The 22,859-nt window shown below is 38.1% G+C and overlaps 1 protein-coding gene and 1 non-coding gene across 2 annotated transcripts; one reads left to right on the forward strand and one right to left on the reverse strand.

Moving 5' to 3' along the window:
• Nucleotides 1–894: 894 nt before the first annotated feature.
• LOC128048606 (C-type lectin domain family 6 member A) lies at nt 895–15,094 on the forward strand. The gene is made up of 6 exons (XM_052641020.1): nt 895–907; nt 1,821–1,913; nt 5,143–5,244; nt 10,910–11,061; nt 13,631–13,746; nt 14,950–15,094. Exons 1-6 carry the CDS (start codon nt 895–897, stop codon nt 15,092–15,094), a joined length of 621 nt encoding a protein of 206 aa, XP_052496980.1.
• TRNAW-CCA (transfer RNA tryptophan (anticodon CCA)) lies at nt 4,362–4,433 on the reverse strand. Its single transcript has one exon. It is a non-coding gene; the product is annotated as a tRNA-Trp (tRNA).
• Nucleotides 15,095–22,859: the final 7,765 nt, after the last annotated feature.

Consider the following 22,859-nt stretch of genomic DNA (forward strand, 5'->3'; position numbering starts at 1 on the left):
AAGCTCCTCCTTACTTAATCAAGGAGATTGTAATATATTAATAAATGTTCTTCAGTCTTGGTCTTGATGTAATAAGAATGCTTTATCACATTTACAGATAGATTCCAGTCTCTTCCACTTTGCATTATATTCCTAAACAATGTCCATGGTTCTTTATGTAATTTATTATATTAACCCTTATTATCTAAGTCATATCTATTCAATCAGACTTTTGCTCACTTCCTAGGATACTATTAAACACATGGGTTAAGTCTTACGTAAAACTCAATGTAAAAATTGGCTTGTTTTTAGTTGCTAAATGATGTCTGACTCTTTTGCGACCTCATGAACTGTAGCCTACCAGGCTCCTCTGCCCATGGGATTTCCCAGGCTAGAATACTGGAGTGGGTTGCCATTTCCTTTTCAAGGGATCTGCTTTACCCAGGACTATACCCAAGTCTTCTGCATTAGCAGGCAGATTCTTTACCACTCGGCCACAAGGAAAGCCCTCCTAAATTGGCTAAGGACCACTGAATTAATTATCTCTTACAAATCATTTTTTTAAAGATTCCTACTCTGTTCTGAGTAGGAATCAGAGAGAGACACTTTCTGTCAGAAAGTGAACAAATGATGTGAGTATTCTTGTTGAAGTTCTCATGAACAGTTTAGGCTAGGTTTCTCAGTTTCTCTTTCATTTTGCCCACTATTTAAAAATCACTGGAATCTATAGTCCAAACCGCGACTTCTTCTTTCAAGGTGCCCTTTATATTGGATGTCTCTTAGTCACATCAGCGTGTTCAGCAGTTCATCTCTGAGCTCTGACTTCTTTGAATGAAGCCAGAGCTCTGGGTAACATCTTCAGAGAGAGAGAGAGAAAGAGGCTCTTGGACCTCCTGAGCACAGGGAGCTCACGGAATGGTGCGGGAAGGTAAGTATTCCTTTCCTCCTTTCAAGAAAGGAAGGTATAAGTGTGTGATGAAATGATGAGTCATCTGGAAAGAAGAGGTAGACAACAGACAAATGGATGGGAAAGTGATTGGACCACATTGTGGAGTCATGGGAGACTCAAAGAATGATTCCTCAGAGGCCAGACTCACTTGAAAGTGTAAGAAACCACATGCCACAGAGGTTTATGAGAAGTAAGAGACAGAAAAGATATTTTGAGAAAGATGGGGAAATCAACAGTTGATTATAATATTAAGAAGAAAGAAGAAGGAAATGGAAATTACCTTTGGCTGAGAATGAGTTTTGCCTGGATTGTTTAAGACCTGAGAGCTGCTGCTAAGTTGCTTTAGTCACGTCCGACTCTTTGTGACCCCATGGACGGTAGCCCACCAGACTCCTCTGTCCATGGAGTTTCCCAGGCAAGAATACTCAAGTGGGTTGCCATTTTTTCTCCAGGGGATCTTCGTGACCCAAGGATTGGACCCGTGTCTCATATCTCCTCCATTGGCAGGCGGGTTCTTCACCACTAGCTCCACCTTTGAGAGCCACTACCTGGTTATTTAATCTTGAGGGTGTTTCTAAGCTCTCTCTATTTTTAAAAAGATACTTATTTACTTACTTGGCTGTGTTAGGTCTTAGTTGAGGCATGTGGGTTCAGTTGCCCCACAGCATGTGGGATCTTATCTCTGTGACCAGAGGTGGAACCTGTGTCTCCTGCATTGCAAGGCGAATCCTTAGCCACTGGATTGCCAGGGGAGTCCCCTAAGTTCTCTTCTTATTTAAGTCTTTTAATTACTCTGAGATTCTTCATCTGATGTCTTCATTGCTCTAAGCTTCTTAGGGTTTCTTGCTTCCTGGAACTCCTGGTAACTACATCTGTCTTGCTGACTTGACAGGGAATGCAGAATCCTGCTTCCGAGTGAGGCTCTGGTGTATTGCGGTACTTGGCTTAGCCCTCCTCAGTGCATGCTTCATTGTGAGCTGTGTGGGTAAGTTCATCATTGAGGGGCTATGTCCCTTGATCTCTTCCCCATCAAGTTCAGTGTAGACCCTCTAGGCAGTGATCCTCAACCTTTTTGGCACCAGGTGCCCACTTTGTGGAAGACAATTTTCCCACAAACTAGGGGTTAGGGTGGGGAATGGTTTCAGGATGATTCAAACACGTTACACTTATTGTGAGCTTTATTTCTGTTATTATTATTATATCAGCTCCACCTCAGATCATCAGGTATTAGATCCCAGAGGTTGGGGACCCCTTCCCTAGAATATGTTCTCCTTCATGCATTAATATGTTAGCTCTTACTTGGAATGCCATGTTTTTCTTCATTTTCCTCTCCTCTCCTCCTCCCTTTTCTCTGCTTCCTCCATGTTTTGATAACTGGTTCTTCTTCCAGACTTATTTTGCCTGGTTTTACTAGCATTTACCCAATCATGACTTCACCTAGATTGTATGTTGCTTATCGCCATCCTCGAGGACTCCATCTTCACTCCTGGGTTCACTGTGATCACATGTCATAAAGCCCTCTAGTGAGAGGACAGCCGTAACTGCCTTTATGATCATAATACTTTAGATTAGGGTCTTTGGTTTTCATGTGGGAGTCTTTCCCACTAGGAAAGGAAAAAGTTTTCAAGTGGAATATTGGAACTAGAAGAGAATAAAGTATTTCTTTCCTGTTCCCTTTGCTTCTAGTTAAATAGTTCAAGTTCATTTTGTGAGAAGTCTTAAAGGCCTTTTTGCTCTTTAACCCACAGTTTAGTTCTCTATTCACTGACAAGGTGGTTAAAAATAGTTATTGAATAATCTGAGGGAGTGAAACTGACTTCCTATGTCAAATGGGCCATATTTGAAGCTCCTTCTGACATGCAAATCAATCTTATAGTCTTCATTAAAGCACAAAGAATTATCACCAGGATTAGAATTTGCTTTACTTAACAGGGTCAAGTGCAAGAGAGAAAGGGGTTTAAGGGTAGTTATTTCAGTAATCAAGAGGAAGCAGATATTCAGAACTCTGAGACATAGGCTTAGAGAGAGGTAGTAACGTTTGGCAGGACAGGGTTTCAATAACAGAAGGACGAGAAGGATATGAGTGAAGAATCAAATCAGGACCTGAAAGAGAACAGGTCTTACTCAATGTGCACACCCTGAACATAAAAGTTTATATTCATTTGAGACATTTAAAATGACTCTAAAAGTTTAAAGGCTCCCCTTGGTTGTTATTTATCCTCTATGTTTAAGTGTAGCTACCAGCAGTCAGTATTAAAAAACATACTGGAATAAACTGAAAACTTACTTCAGGATTATTAATATGAAGGAGAGCTACCATAGGACCCTGCAACCCCACTCCTGGGTATATATCCGAAGCAAAACATGATCCAAAGGATACATGTACCCAAATGTTCATTGCAGCATTGTTTACAATAGCTAAGACATGGAACAACCTCGATGTCCATCAACAGGTGAATGAATAAAAAAGATGTGGTACATGTATGCAATGGAATATTACTCAGCCATTAAAAATGAAATAATGCCACTTGCAGGAAGATAGATAGATCTAGATATTGTTGTACGAGTGAAGTAAATCAGACAGAAAAGGAGAAGTATCATATGACATCCCTTATATATGGAATCTAAAAAAAAAAAAGAGACAAATGAACTTACTTGCAAAACAGAAAAGACTCACAGACTTAGAGAATGAACTTATAGTTGCTGGGTCAGGGGGTGGGGAAAGTATGGAGGAAAGAAATAGTTAGGGGGTTATGGATGGACATGTATATACTGCTATATTTAAAATGGATAACCAACAAGGAACCTACTGTATAGAACATGGAACTCTGCTCAATGTTATGTGGCAACCTCGATGGGAGGGCAGTTTGGGGGAGAATGGATACATGTATATGTACGGCTGAGTCGCTTTACTGTCCACATGAAACTATCACAACATTGTTAATCGGCTATACACGAATATAAAATAAAGAGTTAAAAAAATTTGAAGAGAAGCAGATAGCCAGTGAATGAACAGTGTCTATTGATTATTGTGATCATCACAGCTCTAGGTGATCAACTGGTATAGAAAACAGAATCTCAACTACTGAGAACATACGGTATAATAGCACAGGGAACCCTATTTAATGCTCAGGGGTGACTTGAATGGGAAGAAAGGCCAAAAGGGAGAGGATATATGTAGATGTATGGCTCATTCACTTTGCTGGACAGTAGACTAATACAATATTGTAAAGCAACCATACTCTTATAAAAATTAATAAAAAAAAAGAAAACAGAATCTCTGCCCTAGATCATAAGTAAAAGTAAGTAAAGTCACTCAGTTGTGTCTGACTCTTTGTGACCCCGTGGACTGCAGCCTGCCAGGCTCCTCAGTCCATGGGACTTTCCAGTCAAGAATACTGGAGTGGGTTGCCATTTCCTTCTCCAGGGGATCTTCCCTACCCAGGGATCGAACCCGGGTCTCCCGCATTGGAGGCAGACGCTTTAACCTCTGAGCCACCAGGGAAGCTGTAGAACATAGAGCTTAAATTTTAATGGGGGAAAGAGTGAAAAATAAGTGTGTAGGCATAAAAACAAACATGATAATACATACAAGCAAGCATTAAACAATTTTTTTTCAGTTGGAGTATAAATGGCAACCTACTCCAGTATTCTTGCCTGGATAATTCCATGGACAGAGGAACCTGGTGGGCTATAGTCCAGGGGGTCTCAAAGAGTCGGACACAACTGAGTGACTAACACACAACACGTAATTGCATTAGTTTCTGCTGTGCAACAGTGTGAATCAGCCATATGGATACATATATCCTCTCCCTCTTATGCCTCTCTTCCACGCCCCCATCCCACCCCTCCAGGTCATCACAGAGCACCCAGCTGAGCTCCCCGTGCTATATGGCAGCTTCTCACTAGCTATTCATTTCACACGTGGTAGTGTGGATAAGTCAATGCTACTCCCTCAATTCGTCCCACTCTCCCCTTCTCACTCTGTGTGCACAAGTTGTTCCCTACATCCAGGTCTCTGTTCCTGCCCTGCAAATAGGTTCATCAGTACATTTTCCCTAGATTCCATATACAATCAGCATGGTCTTTATTGAGCTGGCTTAGAAAGAAGAGAGTGGCGGCAGTTGCAGGTAAGCCAGCATGGCACAGATTTAGAGCATAAGGCTCAATAGTGAAAGAATGGAAGGATACTAATCCTTCTTCTCCTTTTACAGTGACTTATTATTTTACATATGGCAACACTGGCAAAAGGCTGTCTGAACTGCACACACATCATTCAAATCTAACCTGCTTCAGTGAAGGGACAAGGGTGACAGGTAAGGTGTTGCAATGTTTAACTAGACGACCCCGTTTCTCAGAGAGAGGTCAGGGTTGAGTTCAAGATTGGTTTATTCTATTTTTAAAAAAAATAAATTTGCTGCAGGCTTCCCTGGTTGCTCAGATGGTAAAGAATCTGGTGAAATGTGGGAGACCTGGGTTCGATCCCTGGGTTGGGAAAGATCCCCTGGAAGAGAGCATGGCAACCCATTCCAGTATTCTTGCCTGGAGAATCCCCATGGACAGAGGCTTCTGGTGGGCTACAGTCCATGGGGTTGCAAGGAGTCGGCCATGACTGAGCGATTAAGCACAGCACAGCATGCAAAGTTGCTGCATGGACATAATTAGTGTATATCTAAACTTCATTGTTCATATCAGGTTCTAGACTTGCCTTCAAAAAATGCCTCCTCCAGCCTTGTTGACCTCAATATGTGCTACCAACATGCCCTCGTAATTTGCTGAAGCCCACCCTGGAAATTATTTCTAATGGTTCTTATTTCACATTACCCTCACCCTCTACCAAATGGATAAAATCTTTTTGATATCTAAAATGCCCAATTAATAATGCCCATATCGAGGCTCAGGGGAGTTCAGTGGTTAAAAAGTCCACCTGCCAAGCAGTAGATGTGGGTTTGATCCCTGATCCGGGAAGATCTCACATGCAACGAAGTGAAGCAACTAAGCTCCTGCACTACAACTATTGAGCCTGTGCTCCAGAGCTCAGGAGTGGCAACTGCTGAGCCCACATGCCACAACTACTGAAGCCTGTGTGCCCTGGAGCCTGTGCTTGGCAACAAGAGAAGCCACTGCAATGAGAGGCATATGCACTGCAGATAGAGAGTAGCCTCCACTCGTCACAACTAGAGAAAAGCCCACACACAGCAAAAAAAGACCCAGCACAGCCAAAAATAAATGAATAAAAATAATGCCCATATCCATTCCAAGAATCAGCTTTATTACGGTTAACTTGGAGCTCAGAACATGGCTCAGGATGGCGTTACCACGTCCTTTCCAGATCCCTGGACAGTGATACCATAGAAATGAATATTGATTCCACAAGAGTCTTAGGCAGGCAAAGCTTTTTTTAAAGTAGACAGCTTGTACACAAGAGGGAAGGCAGGGAGAAAAATGCCAGTTCCCCAAGTAATAGGGGGTGAGTTGCTTTTATAACAATACGGAGAGCTTGTCCCATGATCACTGATAATTTCCAACAATTGTCAAACATTAAAAAAAATATTTTAGCATTTTGGCTGTGCTGATTATTCATTGAGGCACATAGGCTCTAAACAGCACAAGCTCCGTGGTTTCAGCAGCACATAGTTACCAAGAATCTGCCTGTAATGCAGGAGACACTGGAGACACGGTTCGATCCCTGGGGTGGGGGGTGGGGGGTAGGAGGGGTGGGGGGGGGAAGATCCCCTGGAGGAGGAAATGGCAACCCACTAGAATATTCTTGCCTGAAAAATCCCAAGGACAGAGGAATGTGGGGTCGTCTGTCCATGGGGTCGCAGGAGTTAGACACAACTGAGCGGCAAAGCACAGCACATGTGGGATCTTAGTTTCCTAATGAGGGGTTAAACCCAAATCCCCTGCATTGTAAGGAGAATTCTTAACCACTGGCCCACCAGGAAAGTCCATCAAACTTTTAAAATCAGTGGCAGATGGGTCCATGGTGGCTGTCGGGAACAGAAAGAGCTTGTGTGAAGGAAAAGGAATGCAGGACGATTTTCTGCAAGAAAGGACAGAAACAGATACGGTTAAAATATTTAGTTGAGCTTCTCGTGGCAACTAGGTATACTCGTTAGCGTAGCAAAGATAAAGTCAATCTTTTATTCCTGCAAGTGTGTTTTTGTTTTGTTGCTTTTTTTCAACCCTGTCTCTGGGACTCAAGCTCCTATTTAGCTTCCAAGGGCTGTTTTGTGCAAGGCTGTTCCCTGGTCCTTTCAAAATGGCTATATTGCTGTCTTCCGGTCTCAGTGAGACTGCCCCTACTCTAAACAATAACCCTGGTAACTTAGCGTATGGAGAATTGAAAGTAAGTGAAAGTGTTAGTTGCTCAGTCGTGTACTGTAGCCCACCAGGCTTCTCTGTCCATGGGATTCTCCAGGCAAGAATACTGGAGTGGGTAGCCATTCCTTTCTCCAGGGGATCTTCCTGACCCAGGGGTCAAACCCGGGTCTTCCAATCACATTGCAGGTGGATTCCTTACCAGCTGAAGATCTTTACCATCTGAGCTACAGAGAGAACTGGCTGAGTTCAATTCAGAATCAACACTGGTCTGACTCACAAAAGCCCAAGAAAGGCAAAGTGCATGTTTGCAGTGGTCATTATGACTTGCCTCCTTCCAACTAATGAGACCCAAATAGACATTAGACTCCTGCTATTTCAGGAACTAAATATTTCCTCCTCTGCTTTTATGAAGAAACTTATGAAAGGTAACAAGAGGGCAGAGGTTTCTTTGTATTTCTGTGAGATGTTGAAAATTCCCCCATTTTTTTGGTATTTGGCAAGAATGTAGTGCATGGGGGTGTTGAGGAGTAATTTTCCTTACTCTCCCTGACCTATGGTTTTGTTGTCACACTAAGTTTTATGTTTTGTCAAACAGCTGTAGAGCTGGCCCTGCTGGGGAGGAAAACATAAGTCTATCAGGATTGTCTTCCTCCTGACTTCTGGAGACACTCCAACAATAACTACTGAAATTTTAAAGAATACTTTTCTGGAAGCATTTGTCTTCAGAATACTCTGAATTGAACAAAACAGATGGATATTAATTAAATTAACTCCACATTCATCTGACATAAGAGACTTCAAATTCACTCTCTAAATCTATCCAACTTAATGTTATGGCCACTCAGGATGATCAACACAACCAATTTAAGTTACAGATAAGCTTATGGGATGAAATTATGTTGTGTAATACCATATCATCAAATAAAAATGCCCAATTTTTAAACAATAACTTTTCAAATTATTACAACAATGAAAAGGAAAAATGAAAGTTCAAACACAAAATTACCATTTGATTGAAGTTAAAACCTAATTGAAATCCATATTGTATCTTTCCCATTTTTTCCCCCACCCAGTCCTGGTGTTGAAATGTTCAGAGGCATGGGTAAAGTCAGAGTTTTTTCAGTGGACCTGTGCTCTGCCTAGGCCTGTCCTCTTTTTTCTTTTCTTTTTTTAAAAAGACTTATTTATTTTATTTTTCGACTGTGGTGGGTCTTCGTTGCTGCATGTGGGCTTTCTCTAGTTGCATTGCATGGGCTCCTCACTGCGGTGGCTTCTTTTGCTGTGCAGCGCAGTCTCTTGGCGTGCAGGCTTCAGTATTAATAGTTGCAGCACACAGGCTCAGTAGCTGTGGCACATAAACTTAGTGGTTCCACGGCACGTGCAGTCTTCCTGGACCAGGGATCAGACCGGTGTCCTTTCCATTGCAAGGCAGTCCTAATGACTGGACCACCAGGGAAGCCCGACCTGTCACATTTAAACTGTTCTGCTTGCCAAGCCCCTAAAAGTATTTTGAAAAGTAGTTATTATATCTAGAGGGGTAATATATTCATATTCTGTGGAACACTGGGCTTTAAGTGTAATGAATTTCTTGCGTTCAAAACATCACAAATGTATTTTAAATATTGATGTTACTACTAATAAAACAAAATCCTATTGGAAGTTAGATGAATGGGACTTGAAAAATGCAATCAGACAGTATCTACTTGGTTAACATTATTACTAGAAGGGGAGAGAATTCAACATCAATTCTACTCCTGTTTTTCACTTTAGCAACACAAACTTTAGATAAGCCTTACTTACCTAAATAAGTAGATAGGCATAGAATGTGCTTTGTTAGGATGTCAGTCAATTTTTTGCAAATTTTCAGAGTTATTTGCCAGAAATCATACAGTGTTCTAGTACCAAAAATTATTTGTGGTGGTCTGCTGAGAATTTGATTAGGTTATTTTTCAATGTTGTTGGGTGTTAAGAATAATAAATGGAATAATTTGCAAAGTCTTGCTATTTTTCAGTCAGTAGTCATTTGCTTTCTCAATTTCTGGAAAGTACACCAAAAATGTTTAAGAAGTCTTATCAAATGACTATTAATTACATGGCAACCCACTCCAGTACTCTTGCCTGGAAAATCCCATGGACAGAGGAGCCTGGTAGGCTGCAGTCCATGGGGTCGCGAAGAGTCGGACATGACTGAAGTGACTTAGCAGCAGCAGTTCAATACTTACAAAGCATTTTAATCAGTCCATTATTCTCAGAACAGTTAGGAAATTGACGTATATTAAAATCAATATGCCATTTTGACAAATTCTTCTACTCATCACATTTTTCAGTATTTTTGTCAACCTTGGAACTGGAGATTTGTATCTAACATGTGAAAAATGTTTGCAATGTATAATTAATTGGCAAAAGCAATCCCTACTATCAAAACAGTCAGTCAAATTAGACTTAAAATAATCTGTTAAGGCACATTTTGAGAAGTCTTATGAAAAGACAATTTTTAATAATGATCAGAATATATAATTAAGGTAGATTTCTAAAGGAGGCCAATATTAAAATGATATTCATGTAGTCTATTTTATTCACTTTGTAATATTATAAAATGAATTATAAGCCTTTAAATGTTTCCTCATTACTTAATATGTAATAATTTGGCCATAATTTAAAAAGCCACAAATAGAATAGAACCATATATAACAATATGGATGAATTTTAGCATTATGGAATGAGGAATTACGCCCAAGAAGACTGCATATAATACTTTTAAGAAAGTTCAAAACCCAACAAAGTTATATTATTTAGATATGCATATACATGGGCTAAAATTTTATATATATATATAATATATGCATATAAAAGACATCAGTGGATAGTTTTACAGTTAGTTGCAGATATTTTAATCTAAGGAGAGTGACAAACTGGTGCTTTGAAGGAGAAAGGGGAGAACTATTTGTTTATAGCCTTAAGTGCTTGATACTGTGTAAAAGTTAGTACTAGCTAATATTTATGAGCAATTATTACATCTTAAGAATCCTTTAAAGTGCTTTGTATATATTATGTGATCAACTCTCACCTTGAGTTTGGTATTGTTATTTCCATTTTAAGGATTAAAAAAAGGAGGTGCAAGGAGGTTATGGAATTTGCTCAAGGACATATATAATAAATGGTAGAGACAGAATTCTAATGATAAATAATTATAATTCCCACAATCATCCTGAGAATAACTATCATTATTAAAATGTTAAAAATTTGAGGCTCTGTGGCTTTCCCAAGATTATTAAGCAGAACTGGAATTCCAGACTCACTTATGTTGATCATTTGAAACTCGGAAAGAATTTGGTGCTTCTAATGTATAAAGAATATGAACAATAGGAAAAAAAAAATTGATTAGTGACTTTTTTTGGCAAAAAAAAAAATCCAGAAAAATTTTGCGGGCAAACCTTAGTAAATATTGAGAGCTTAATGTTGAATAATGTTTATTTACAAGCAATTCTTTGGCGTCAAATTATATAATTTAGAGAACTGAAAGAAAATACATGAATTAAGAAACCTATCTTTGAAAAAGGACTGCAGATCATCAGAATTTTATATGTATAGAACATGCCCCTTCAAGCTTATTAGTCTCATCTTCGACTTACCCTTTCCTTTCATGCAATGCAGAAAAGACCTGGGGATGTTGCCCAGGTACCTGGAAGCCGTTCGGTTCCAGCTGCTACTTTATTTCTTCTGAAAAGAATTTCTGGGCTAAGAGTGAGCAGAACTGCGTTGGGATGGGAGCTCACTTGGTGGTGATCAACACAGAAACAGAGCAGGTACTTTGGTTTTCTTTATTTTTCATTAAAATTTTTAAAAAACTGAGGAAAGAGAATAACAAAACTTACCACCTTAACTCTTTGAAGTGTACAGTTTAGTAGTGCTAACTATCTTCACATTATTGTATTTGTAATGTCTTATTGTTGTTCGGTCGCTCAGTCATGTCTCACTTTTTGCGACCCCATGGACTGCAGCATGCCAGGCTTCCCTGTCTTTCATCATCTCCTGGAGTTTGCTCAAACTCATGTCCATTGAGTCAGTGATGCCATCCAACCATCTCATCCTCTGTCATCCCCTTCTCCTCCAGCCTTCTATCTTTCCCAGCACCAGAGTCCTTTCTTAGAAGAGTCAGCTCTTCGCATCAGGTGGCCAAAGTATCAGAGCTAATGTCTTATGGAAAAACCCAAATGAACTTTTTGACTAACTCAATGACAAGATTTAACAAATTTTTCATCTTGCCAAACTGAACTCTATCCCCAGTGGACAGTGACAACCCATTTTCCCCTCCCTCTAGTCCCTGGAAACCACCCTTTTAATTTCTGTATTTATGAGTTTGACAATTAATACTTAATAGATACCTCATATAAGTTGCATCATATAGTATTTTGTATTTTTGTGATTTTTGTGACTGCCTTATTTCACTTAGTATAACATCTTCAAAATTTATCCATTTTGTAGCATGTGACAGGATTTTCCTCCTTTGTAAGTCTGAATATATTCCACTCTATGTATAAAACATGTATCACTTATCCATTCACATGTTTATGGACGTTTGGGATGCTCCATCACCTGGCTCTCCTGAACAATGCTGCAATAAACACAGATGATCTTTGAAATTTTGCTTTCAATTATCTGCATATATATTCAGAAGTAGGATTGCTGGATCATATAGTAATCCTAATTTGAATTTTCGAGGAACTACTATTCTGTTTTATATAGTGGCTACACTATTTATAGTCCCACAAAGAGTACACAAAGGTTCCAATTTCTCCATTTTATTGACAACACATTATTTTCTTTGTCTTTATTCCAGTAGTGGCCATCCTAATGGGTGTGAAATTATATTTTATCGTGACTTGATTTCCTTTTCTTTAATGATTAGCAGTATCAAGCGTCTTTTCATACATTTGTTGATCATTTGCATGCCTTCTTTGGAGAAATGTGTATTCAAGTACTCTCCCTATTCTAAAAACTGAGATGTCTGTGGGTTTTTTTGTCGAGCTATAGGAGTTTTATATATTCTAGATATCAATTCCTTATCAGATATATGATTTTCGAATATTTTCCCCCATTTCACAGGTTGCCTTTACACTCTGTGGATTATCTCCTTTGATGCTCATAAGTTTTATTTATTTTTTTTTTAATGCTTTTTTATTTTATTTTTATTTTTATTTTTTATTTTTTTTAATTTTAAAATCTTTAATTCTTACATGTGTTCCCAAACATGAACCCCCCTCCCACCTCCCTCCCCTGATGCTCATAAGTTTTAGAGTTTGATGTAGTTGTTAGTTTATTTTTTCTTTGTTGCCTGTGATTTTGGTGTCATAGCTAAAAAATTGCCAAATCTAGTGTCATAGAACATTTCTGTTGTGTTTTCTTTCACAATTTTTATAGTTATGGGTCTTATATTTAGGTCTTCCGTTTTGAATTCTTTTTTTAAATGCAGTGTAAGGTAATGGTCCAAATTCATTTTTTGCTACCCCTGCTCCGTTTTAGCTTCATTTGTGTGGAATATCTTTTTCCATTTGTTCACTTTCAGTCTGTGTGTGTCCTTAAGACTGAAGTGAGTCTCACTGGAGTTTGTTTTTTAATCCAGTTAACTACTCTACGGTCTATTGCTTCTTGTAGATAATCTCTGTAATTTTAATTATCATCTCATCTGTGGGTTACCAATCTGGGTGTATGGATCTTGACTCCTCTGTGTCTCTGATCCATCGACCAGTCACTTTTTTGTTAAGTTGTAGAAGATCTTTCAACTAGCCTGCAGGTCATTCTCATTGCCAGTTGCTTTATAAATAGTTGTAATCCTGGTGTGCTGTGAAAGGAGGGAACTCGGGGTCTTTCTACTCTCTATCTTGGCTCCTCTTGGTCAAAACTAATAATAATTTCAGAAACTAATCACACACTAGAGTTAAAATTTAGTTAGAACTCCTTTATGTTTAACTTTTGCAAGTATTGAAATCTATTTCCTAGAGAAGTACTGCTTAGGAAAGTAGACAAACAAATTTGAATTTTGATGACCCAAATGTAATTTTACTGATAAACAATGATAAATAAGATGACACACACACATTTGTAAAATTTATTAAACATTTAAAGCACAGAAACTGATCTGTACATTGAAAAAGAATTGTCTCTTGGTGAAGAATAAATCGTCCGAGATGGGAACTCACAGAACAGAGCTTTCTTCCTCTGGGATAGTGCTGGTGTTTTTAGCCGTCACTCTTGTTCAGTGTGCTGTTATGACACTGTTCCTCATACCTGCATTTTCTTTTCTCCAGAGCTAGAGATAACCCTTACTTGATCCAACCTGGAAATTTCAGCCTGTGACTCTTTTTCTTCACATAGGATTTCATTATCCAGCAGCTGAATAAAACATTTTCTTATTTTCTGGGACTCTCAGACCCACAAGGGAATGGCAACTGGCAATGGATTGATCAGACTCCTTACAAGGAAAATGTCAGGTGAGTGCGGACTCAGATGAATGAACCCTAGTGTCTTGTTTACACAAAAAAAATTAGAAAAATTTTGTTAGCAGCAACTATTAATGCTAAAACTAATGGCTATAACTTTGAAAACAAGAGTCTAACAATCATTAAGTTCTTACTAAGTGCGTGCATTATCTTACCTAAATTTCATAAAAACTTCTTTTTCAGAGCTCATTTTACTGGTAAGAAATAGAATAAATTGCCCAAGTTCAATAAATTAGTAAGATGAGAAAGTAGTCTCAACTCTATTTAAGTCCAAAGATGGTTCTCTTAACTGTTACTTTTGCTGCTCCTAAACAATTCAGTTAAGTATTTCTCCAATTAATAAGACTTAAATGTCTGAAGCAGTATTATGTTCAAATTCTAATAGGAAAATTATATAATAATACTATTTGTTTGTGGCTTTAAAAAACCCTGAATTTAATTATACATTATTATACAACCTTGTGAGCTATTTGGGAAACTTGTGGTGATTCCTATCTTTGTAGATGAAGAATTTAATTACTTCCTTAAAGTCAAATGAGTCAGCAGCAGTACCAGGTCTTCTAATTTAAAAAATAAAGTCCTGTCCCTTCTGTCCCACCCTACCACAGATTGTATCCCAGACTCAAGCATTCTGATACTCACTTTGTGTAGCTCCATGAGAACAGAGAGATTTAGGAATATGATAAGAGTGCATAAGTGAGAGAGGTCAGGATAAGTGCTCTGTATAGGAGAGGAAGGGAGGATCAGATTTTAAAACATTAAATCTTGTCTTGTTTCATAAAAACTTATTTTCCAGGAGAATTTTAGATTAGCAAGAGCGAAAGTATGTGTCTGCACATGTGGTTTTATTTTTAAGACTTTTTTTTTGATGTGGACCATTTTTAAAGTCTTTATTGAATTTGTTACAATACTGCTTATGTTTTGGTTTTTTGGTCTCAAAGCATGTGGGATCTTAGCTTCTTGACCAGGGATTGAACCTGTGCCCTCTACACTGGGAGGCAAAGTATTAACCACTGAACCATCAGGGAAGCCACCTGCATGTGAGGTTTTTGAGGATGGCTATATGAAGAAAAGGAGTCATCACTGGGATGTTTCTTCATCCTGAACCCCAATTTTTTCAACCCTAACCCTAAGTACTTTCTAATCAATCACTCAGCATTCACTGAAGTGTTTTTACCCTTTGTTTCTCCTTAGATTTTGGCACCAAAATGAACCCAACTTTTCTGCAGAGGAATGTGCCTCAGTTGTTTTCTGGGATGGGAGAGGATGGGGATGGAACGATGTTTTCTGTGATTCTAAAAGGAAATCAATATGTGAGATGAAGAAGATTTACCTATGAGTGGAACTTTGTTCACTAACCTCTTTAAAATTTAGACCCATTGTAAAATTGTAATTTCCTTTTGTAACTTAACGATAATTCTCATCATATCAGGTCACGGGGATATTCCAATGCCTTTCTCTCTTCAGTTCGACCTCTTCTATTGACCTCTTTTCCACTAATCTTAGGATGAGATTTCCTTAATTTTTTTTTTGTTTAGTTTGTTATTCATTCTTTTCTTCTCTTTTTTCATACTTCTTTTCAACATTCCTTGTTCCAGATATTGTACTATTTTGTCTATTAAAAGGCTTTGTTGTTGTTTAGTTGCTAAATTGTGTCTGGCTCTTTTGTGACCCCATGACTGTAGCCTGCCAGGCTCCTTTATCCATGGGATTTCCCAGGCAAGGATACAGAGTGGGTTGCCATTTCCTTCTCCAGGGGATCTTCCAGATCTAGAATTGAACCCGTATCTTTTGCACTGGCAGGCAGATTCTTTATGAACTTGTGTTTATCAAAACCCTTTATAGTGTTTTTAAATTAAAAATTTTTGAAAACTGAGCTGGGAGAAGATGTTTCAATTACTTTTAAGGAGCACAGTATTAATACCAAGAACCTTAAACAACTGTCATGAAATAATTAGAAAGGCAAAAATTGGGAAAAATAAGTAAAAAGCACTTCATGGAAGAGGAAGTACATAACCTAATAAGCTGTATGTTTAGAGATGCTCAGCTTTACTCATAACTTGAGAACTGCAAGTCAAGATCATAGTAATATAATTTTTCATACCCATTTTAATGGCAAAAATGAATACATAGGTAATACCAAGTGTTGGAGATGTAGATAAATGAGATCTCTTACACTTTACTGATTTGAATTTATTTTGGTAAAACCACACTGGGAAGTACATATATCTACATTTTTCATTTATAAACATCATCCAACAAATGCTGTATTAAGAGAAATCTAGGGTCTATGAAATGTGGTTACTAAAATGAAGAGTTGTTCATGGGGATAACTTTAATCAATGTGTGCCTGCTTAGTCACAAAGTCATGTCTGACTGTAGCCCGCCAGGTTCCACTGTCCAGGGGATTTTCCAGGCAAGAATACTGGATGAGTTGCCATTGCCTTCTCTAGGGGGTCTTCTGACCCAGGGATCAAACCCATGTCTCTTACATTGGCAGACAAGTTCTTTACCTCTGAGCCACCAACTTTAATCAGTATGCTTGCATTGTTTAGGCACATATATGGTAAAAGTGAAAACAAATCAAGGGTTTGATAATCAAAGCTCAATTAATGGTGACATTTGCATGGTAGGCAGGAGGCAGGATTGGCAGGAGCACATAGACATGTTATAAAGTTCTAGCTTTTATATTGGCTAATGATATTCATATAATAAACATCAAACACAACAAAAGAAAACAAGAATGTCAAGAGGCTAGTATACTAGAAATCTCAAATTATAATTAAAAATTTTTTGTGCACCCAAAGTTTAAATATGAAAAATGATTGGAGACTAAAGTAATGAGAGTTGGGGATTCTTTCTTTCTTTTTTTTTATTTTTTAGTAAATACAGTGTGATTTATAAATGAGAATAACAACAATAAAAACCATGAACAGTATTTCAGAAGTTGAAAACAGTGACACTAGCAGCACTCAATACACAGCATTTTACTTTTCTTCACATTTGGAATGTTTTTTTTAAAAATTTTATAAAGGTGAGAATATAGTATACTGCTAAGTCACTTCAGTCGTGTCTGACTCTGTGTAACCCCATAAATGGCAGCCCACCAAGCTCCCCTGTCCCCGGGATTCTCCAGGCAAGAACACTGGAGTGGGTTGCCATTTCCTTCTCCAATGCATGAAAGTGAAAAGTGAAAGTGAAGTTGCTCAGTTGTGTCTGACTCTTAGCGACCCCATGGACTGCAGTCCACCAGACTCCATCCATGGGATTTTCCAGGCAAGAGTACTGGAGTAGGGTGCCATTGCCTTCTCTGGAATATAGTATATAGTATATTAATACTAGTATATAGTATATTAGTTAATATATAGTATATTATTATTTTAATTAATAGTGTATCAATTAATTAGTATTTTATTAATAGTATGCAAATTAAGTAGTATTTTAATTAATATAAAGTGTGTTAATACTTTAATAAATGACAAAAAGATGAGACAAACATGTGCATTTAGAGAACTGCATGTCAGTCCTGCCAGATCCCTGCAGAGGGAATTCCCAGCATGACCTCATTCGAATGCGAGGACACAGAGCAGTCCTTGTTTAGATGCACATGTTCATCCAGCTTGTCCAGCATGGTCAGCATTCCGTTTCTTGCTGGTTTCTTTCTACCATGAAAGTTCATGTCCAGTTGTCTGCTTCTTAATGCAGACACGCACCTTCCTCATCCACTGGCCTTTGAAGGAGGATTAAGGCCAAGCAGGTGGCTGTGATAAATTCAACCCATTCTTCTGGGGACAGGGGGTAGTTTCCTGGTGGCCCTCTTCCTTCATCATATCTGGAATTGGATGAGCTTCCATAACCTCATCTCTTTTTCACATCTTATTATAGCAGAGTTCTGAAAAACAAAACCACAAACTCAGCTATTCTGCAGAAGAAACCCGTGATAAAAGATAATGTTCATTGGGATTGACTCTTGCTGTCCAACACTTGTCCATTTGAGATGTCCATTGCCTATTCAAAGCAGTGGTGGGCCTGGCCCCTTTCAACCTCTATATCTCTCTGAGTTGGCGATTCTTAAATGATGTCCTTGAGGTCAAGGTCATACTGCAGTAATGGTGATCCCAGGGTCTGCAGCATCCAGAGAGTTTTGCCTCCATGCCAACCTCATCACGATTTTCTCTTCTTTTTGAAGTCTTTATTGAATTTGTAATGATATTGTTTATTTTATGTTTTGACTTTTTGACAATGGGAACTTTGCATCCTGAACAGGGATCAAACCTGCACTTCCTGCATTGGAAGGGACCACCAAGGAAGTCCCATCACAATTTTCTTTTCACCCATAAGGGTCTGGTGGCTGGACACAGGAATACTCAGTCTAGCCACAACTGCATCTGGAAATTCACCATTTATGACCTTTATTATCAATAGAAAGTTAGCTCCTGCTTCATTTTTACTCCCAAGTCTCACACACTATTGAATTTAATTGGTGTTTACAAATTTGCATCAAGACAATAAAAGGGAATCTGGAAAATGTCATTCATAACTTTCCAATCTCCGAAGCAATGGTATCTATGATGAAGGAGGTGGGAGTGGATACTGAGGGCTGAGGGACTGTATCTAACATAGTTGGAATACAGCATTCTTTAAATACGTTGTCAGGTTTGCTCTAAGCATTTCTTTCTGTAAGTGGGAAGACCCATAGTTTTTATATGTGTGTGTGCTCTGCGAGTTTGTAATCAGTTTATGTCTACTTTGTAGAATGAGTCAGAATGCTCTTCTTCTCTTTCTATTTTCTGAACCATTTGATTAAATTTACCTGCATTATAGTGTCTTTGCATGTTTGGAATGTTGTAACAAAACACTGGACACTGGGTAGCTTATAAATGACAGAAAATGTATTTCTCAAAGTTCTGAAGCTGGGAAGCCTAAGTCAAGGCATCAGCATGATCATGTGTTGGTGACATCCCTCATCCTGTCTCTTCCCAGGATGGAAGGGAAAGTCTAGGGGTTTCCTGGAACTTCTTTTATAAGGCACGAGTCCCATTCTTTTTTTTTTTTTAAATGAGTCCCATTCTCGATGGCCCCATCCTTATGACCTAAGCACCCCCCAAAGGCCCCACCACCTAATACCACCATCTTTGGACATTAGGATTTCAACACGTAAATTTTTGAGGGACACAAACATTCAGACCGTAGCATATAGGTGTATATATACTTTTTAGAAATTTGGTTAAATTTGCCCATGAAGTTCTCAGAACTCTTGTCTATTTAAGAGGATTTCTTTGACCATGTTTTCCCTTTCCTCTATGATTCTGAGGCTTAGGATTTCTAATTCTTCTTAGTCATTTCCAATAATTTTTATCTTTTAGAAAACCATCCATTTTGTATTAATTTTTAATTTGTCATTTTGTTTAATTTGCTAGCACAGCTCACAGAACTCAGGGAAGCAGTTTACTTACTAGTGTGGGCATGCGTGCTTAGCCACTTAGTGGTATCCGACTCTGCGACCCCATGGACTGTAGCCCACCAGACTTCTTTGCCCATGAGATTCTGCAGACAAAAATACTGGAGTGGGTTGCCATTTCTCCCTCCAGAGGGCCTTCCTGGAATCCAACTCAAGTCTCCTGCGTCTCCTGGATGGGTAGGCAGATTCTTTACCACTGAGCCACCTGGGAAGCCTCTTACTTTCTAGATTCCTAGTTTATTACAAAGGATATTAAAAGAGAAGAGTTAGCAGCCAGATGAAGACGTACATAGAATGAGGTCTGGAAGTTTCCTGAGCACAGGAACTTCTGTCGCCATGAAGTTTGGGAGGATGCCTTACTGTCCTGGCACATGGAAGTATTCTTCTTCACTGACCTGGAAGCTCTCTGAACCCTGTCCTTTTGGGGTTTTCCGGGGCTTCACGTATCAATAGAAAGACTGATTATCAGTCATTGGTGATTAATTCGACTTCCAATCCTTTTCCCTTCCCTGGAGGATGGGGAGTGGGGCTGTAAGTTTCAGCACTCCAATTATATGGTTGGTCCCCTTGTTAATCAGCCTCTATCCATAGGCTATATAGGGACATTCCAAAAGTTATTTCATTAGCATAAACTCATTGAAAAGATTTTAAAATTTTCTTTTGTAAGCTTTTAATTTTGTATTGGAGTATGGCTGATTAACAATGATGTAATAGTTTCAGGTGAATTGTTAAGGGACTCGACGACACATATACATTAAAAAAAATAATAAAAGACACCCATTTTACCTTTATTGCTCTGAGCTACATTAGAAACCAAGGACAAAAAACAAGTGTAACAAAAGATGTTTCTATTGCTCTAATCACTCAGGAAATTATAAGCACTTTGGGTGTGTGAGTCACGAATGAAGGTTGAGGACCAAGTATATCAATATATCTTATTATGTACATCTTGTTATAAATTATTGTATCATATCTCACAAAAAAGTTTTCATGTATATAAGGTTCTCTAAAAAATTATCTAATATTTAATACTGTATTAAACTTTTTAATGGGTACGTTCATACACAAATGTTGCAGAATAGGAATTATGTTATTTTTCTTCATTGTGATGAAAATGCTGTAATGTGAGAAAAAGCAGCCTGTGTAAATTGAGCCTGGATTGACTTGGACTCAAGGTCTCTGGCAAAAAGAGGCAAGAGCCTACAGAGGGCTGAACAACCAGGGAAAGGACTGTGAAGTTAGAGCATACATTTCATCTGGATTTTAAAGAAATTTGAATAATTAAAAATATTTATTTATTTGGCTGTGCTGAGTCTTAGTTGTGGCACGCAGGATCTTTGATCTTTGTTGCATAATGTGGTTCTTTAGTTGCAGCATGCAGAGTCAAATTCTCTGACCAGGGAACTAATCTAGGCCCTCTACACTGGGAGCTGAGTCTGAGCTAATGGACCACAAAGGAAGTCCCAAATTTGAGTAATTTTTGTTATGACACATGCAGATTCTAGAATTTTTTTCTCCCCTTTAATAAAAATTAACCTTTAACAATACTACTTCTTTTGAGATTAATTTCACATCTAAAGTTTCCTAGTCTTTCAGAGTAAAACGACTAAGGTTTAGCTTCTCTGAATAAATCCAGAGTTCCTGGGTAAATCTTCACGGAAACAGACCTAAGAGATTCCACATGCCTCACTACAAGGGTACATACTAGTGTTTCTAGAAGAATAACTTCAAAGTGGAAGTGAGGTTGTATTTTCTTTTTATAATAGTTCCAGATAGGAGAGTTGAAGTAAAAAAACCAAGAATGGGAATTTAGGAATTGATGTTGATTTCAAGAGTGATGTTCTATAAAGTAAGTGCCCAAGAAAGTGAAAGAATTGTGAAGCTAGATGATTTTAGGACTAAAATAGAAGTCATATACAATAATAGGCTAAGGAAGCATTAGAAATTAGAAATTAGAAAGATAACTCAGATTTATGAGCAACTGGGAAGATAAGAGAAACATGCAGCATGATTCAAGATGTTATCTAAGATTTTCTATTTTGGGAGACATTAAAGATTTCTCATCACTTTGCCTTGTTATTTCTCAGATGATTTAAAATATCTGTTTTCTGATGTGATGATAAAAAATCAGATAAAAGTGAGAGAGAGCAACCCAACCTGCCTCCTTATGTGAATTTGGAACATTTGGTTTAGATAACCTGAAATTTTCTGGAATATTAAAAAAAAAAAAAAACCAACCTCAGATGTTAGTGTAATCCAAAAAAAACAACAAAAAAAAACAGCATCATCACAAAAGTTAGCTCCATTTTAGTTTTTCAAGGTCAAGTGATAGAGAAGGAAGGGTTTAAGAATATGTATTTCATTGATCAAGGGGAAGTGGATTAGAAAATCCATATTTGACTAAGAAATACAGAAAAATCAGACTGAGTTGAGTACCCACACATTAAAAAAAAAAAAGAATGAAAAGAGGGATGAAATGAAGTGAGGAATTGAAAGATCTGTGCCTGTGTTTTCCAAAAAACAAAGAGATAGTTTTTATTGTAAGAAATTTAGGATATCTCAAAGCATTAAAAATTTCCCTTGTCGGTTATATTATCTCTTATGATTCTTTGTAGTTAGTAGTAGTCAGGAAACTTCAGAAACTCTCAAAAGGAGGAAGTTAGTATTAAATGGCTGGAATCATGATGGCAAATTGTATTCTTAAGGCATGTGAATGAGAGTGCATGTGGGAGAACAGGGGTGAAATGATCTGTGAGGGGGTGGTTGTGTTCTGGTGGTTTGTAAGAACATGACTCTCTGTAGTTTAACAAAGACATAACAATAGTATAAAGGAACAAACCCCCTTCCTCTTTCTCAGTGACTCTTCAAAAGTCTGCCTAATGGAAAAATTTTATATGCCTTGCTTGTGAAATATAATCCTACTGAAATACATACTTTTGCTAGGACTAATCAAACTCTCTGTTCTAATGTTTAAATTTCTGTTCAACTGAATCTTCTGATTTCCAAATTAGAAGGTCTTGCTGTCTCATTTGGAGATCTTTCTTCAAAAATTTATTTTAAATTTAATTTTAATTTATATTGTGGCAGCTTCCCTGATAGCTCAGTTGGTAACGAATTCACCTGTGATGAAGGAGACCCCAGTTTGATTCCTGGGTCAGGAAGATCCACTGGAGAAGGGATAGGCTATCCACTTCAGTATTGTAGTATAGTTGACTTACCCAGGGATTGAACTTGCATCTTCTACAGGTCTCCTGCATTGCAGGCTGATTCTTTACCACTGAGCCACTGGGGAATGGCTGGAGATACCCTGGAGTAGGAAATGGAAACCCACTCCAGTATGCTTGCCTGGAAATCCCATGCGCAGAGGAGACTGGCAGGTTACAGTCCATGAAGATCACAAGAATCAGATACTATAAGAGTCAGTGACTAAACCACATAGTTGGTGTATAATATTTTGTTATAATGTTTTAAGTGTGCTGCAAAGCAATTTAGTTATACATATACATATAGTCACTATTTTCAGATTCTGTTCCCATGTAGATTATTACAGAATATTGAGTAAAGTTCCCTTATTTGAAGATCTTAAAGAAGCATTTCAAGCTTAACATGTTGAATGCCCTAGATTTTACTAAAAACTGCTTTT

This window comes from Budorcas taxicolor, chromosome 5 (genome assembly GCF_023091745.1).
Source record: "Budorcas taxicolor isolate Tak-1 chromosome 5, Takin1.1, whole genome shotgun sequence".
NCBI lineage: Eukaryota > Metazoa > Chordata > Mammalia > Artiodactyla > Bovidae > Budorcas > Budorcas taxicolor.

Bases quoted from the DNA above. Each gene is read 5' to 3' on its own strand.
- LOC128048606 (XM_052641020.1), top strand. The intron at 1,914-5,142 runs GTAAGTTCATCA...CTCCTTTTACAG, and splicing joins CTTCATTGTGAGCTGTGTGG to TGACTTATTATTTTACATAT. The intron at 5,245-10,909 runs GTAAGGTGTTGC...CATGCAATGCAG, and splicing joins TGAAGGGACAAGGGTGACAG to AAAAGACCTGGGGATGTTGC.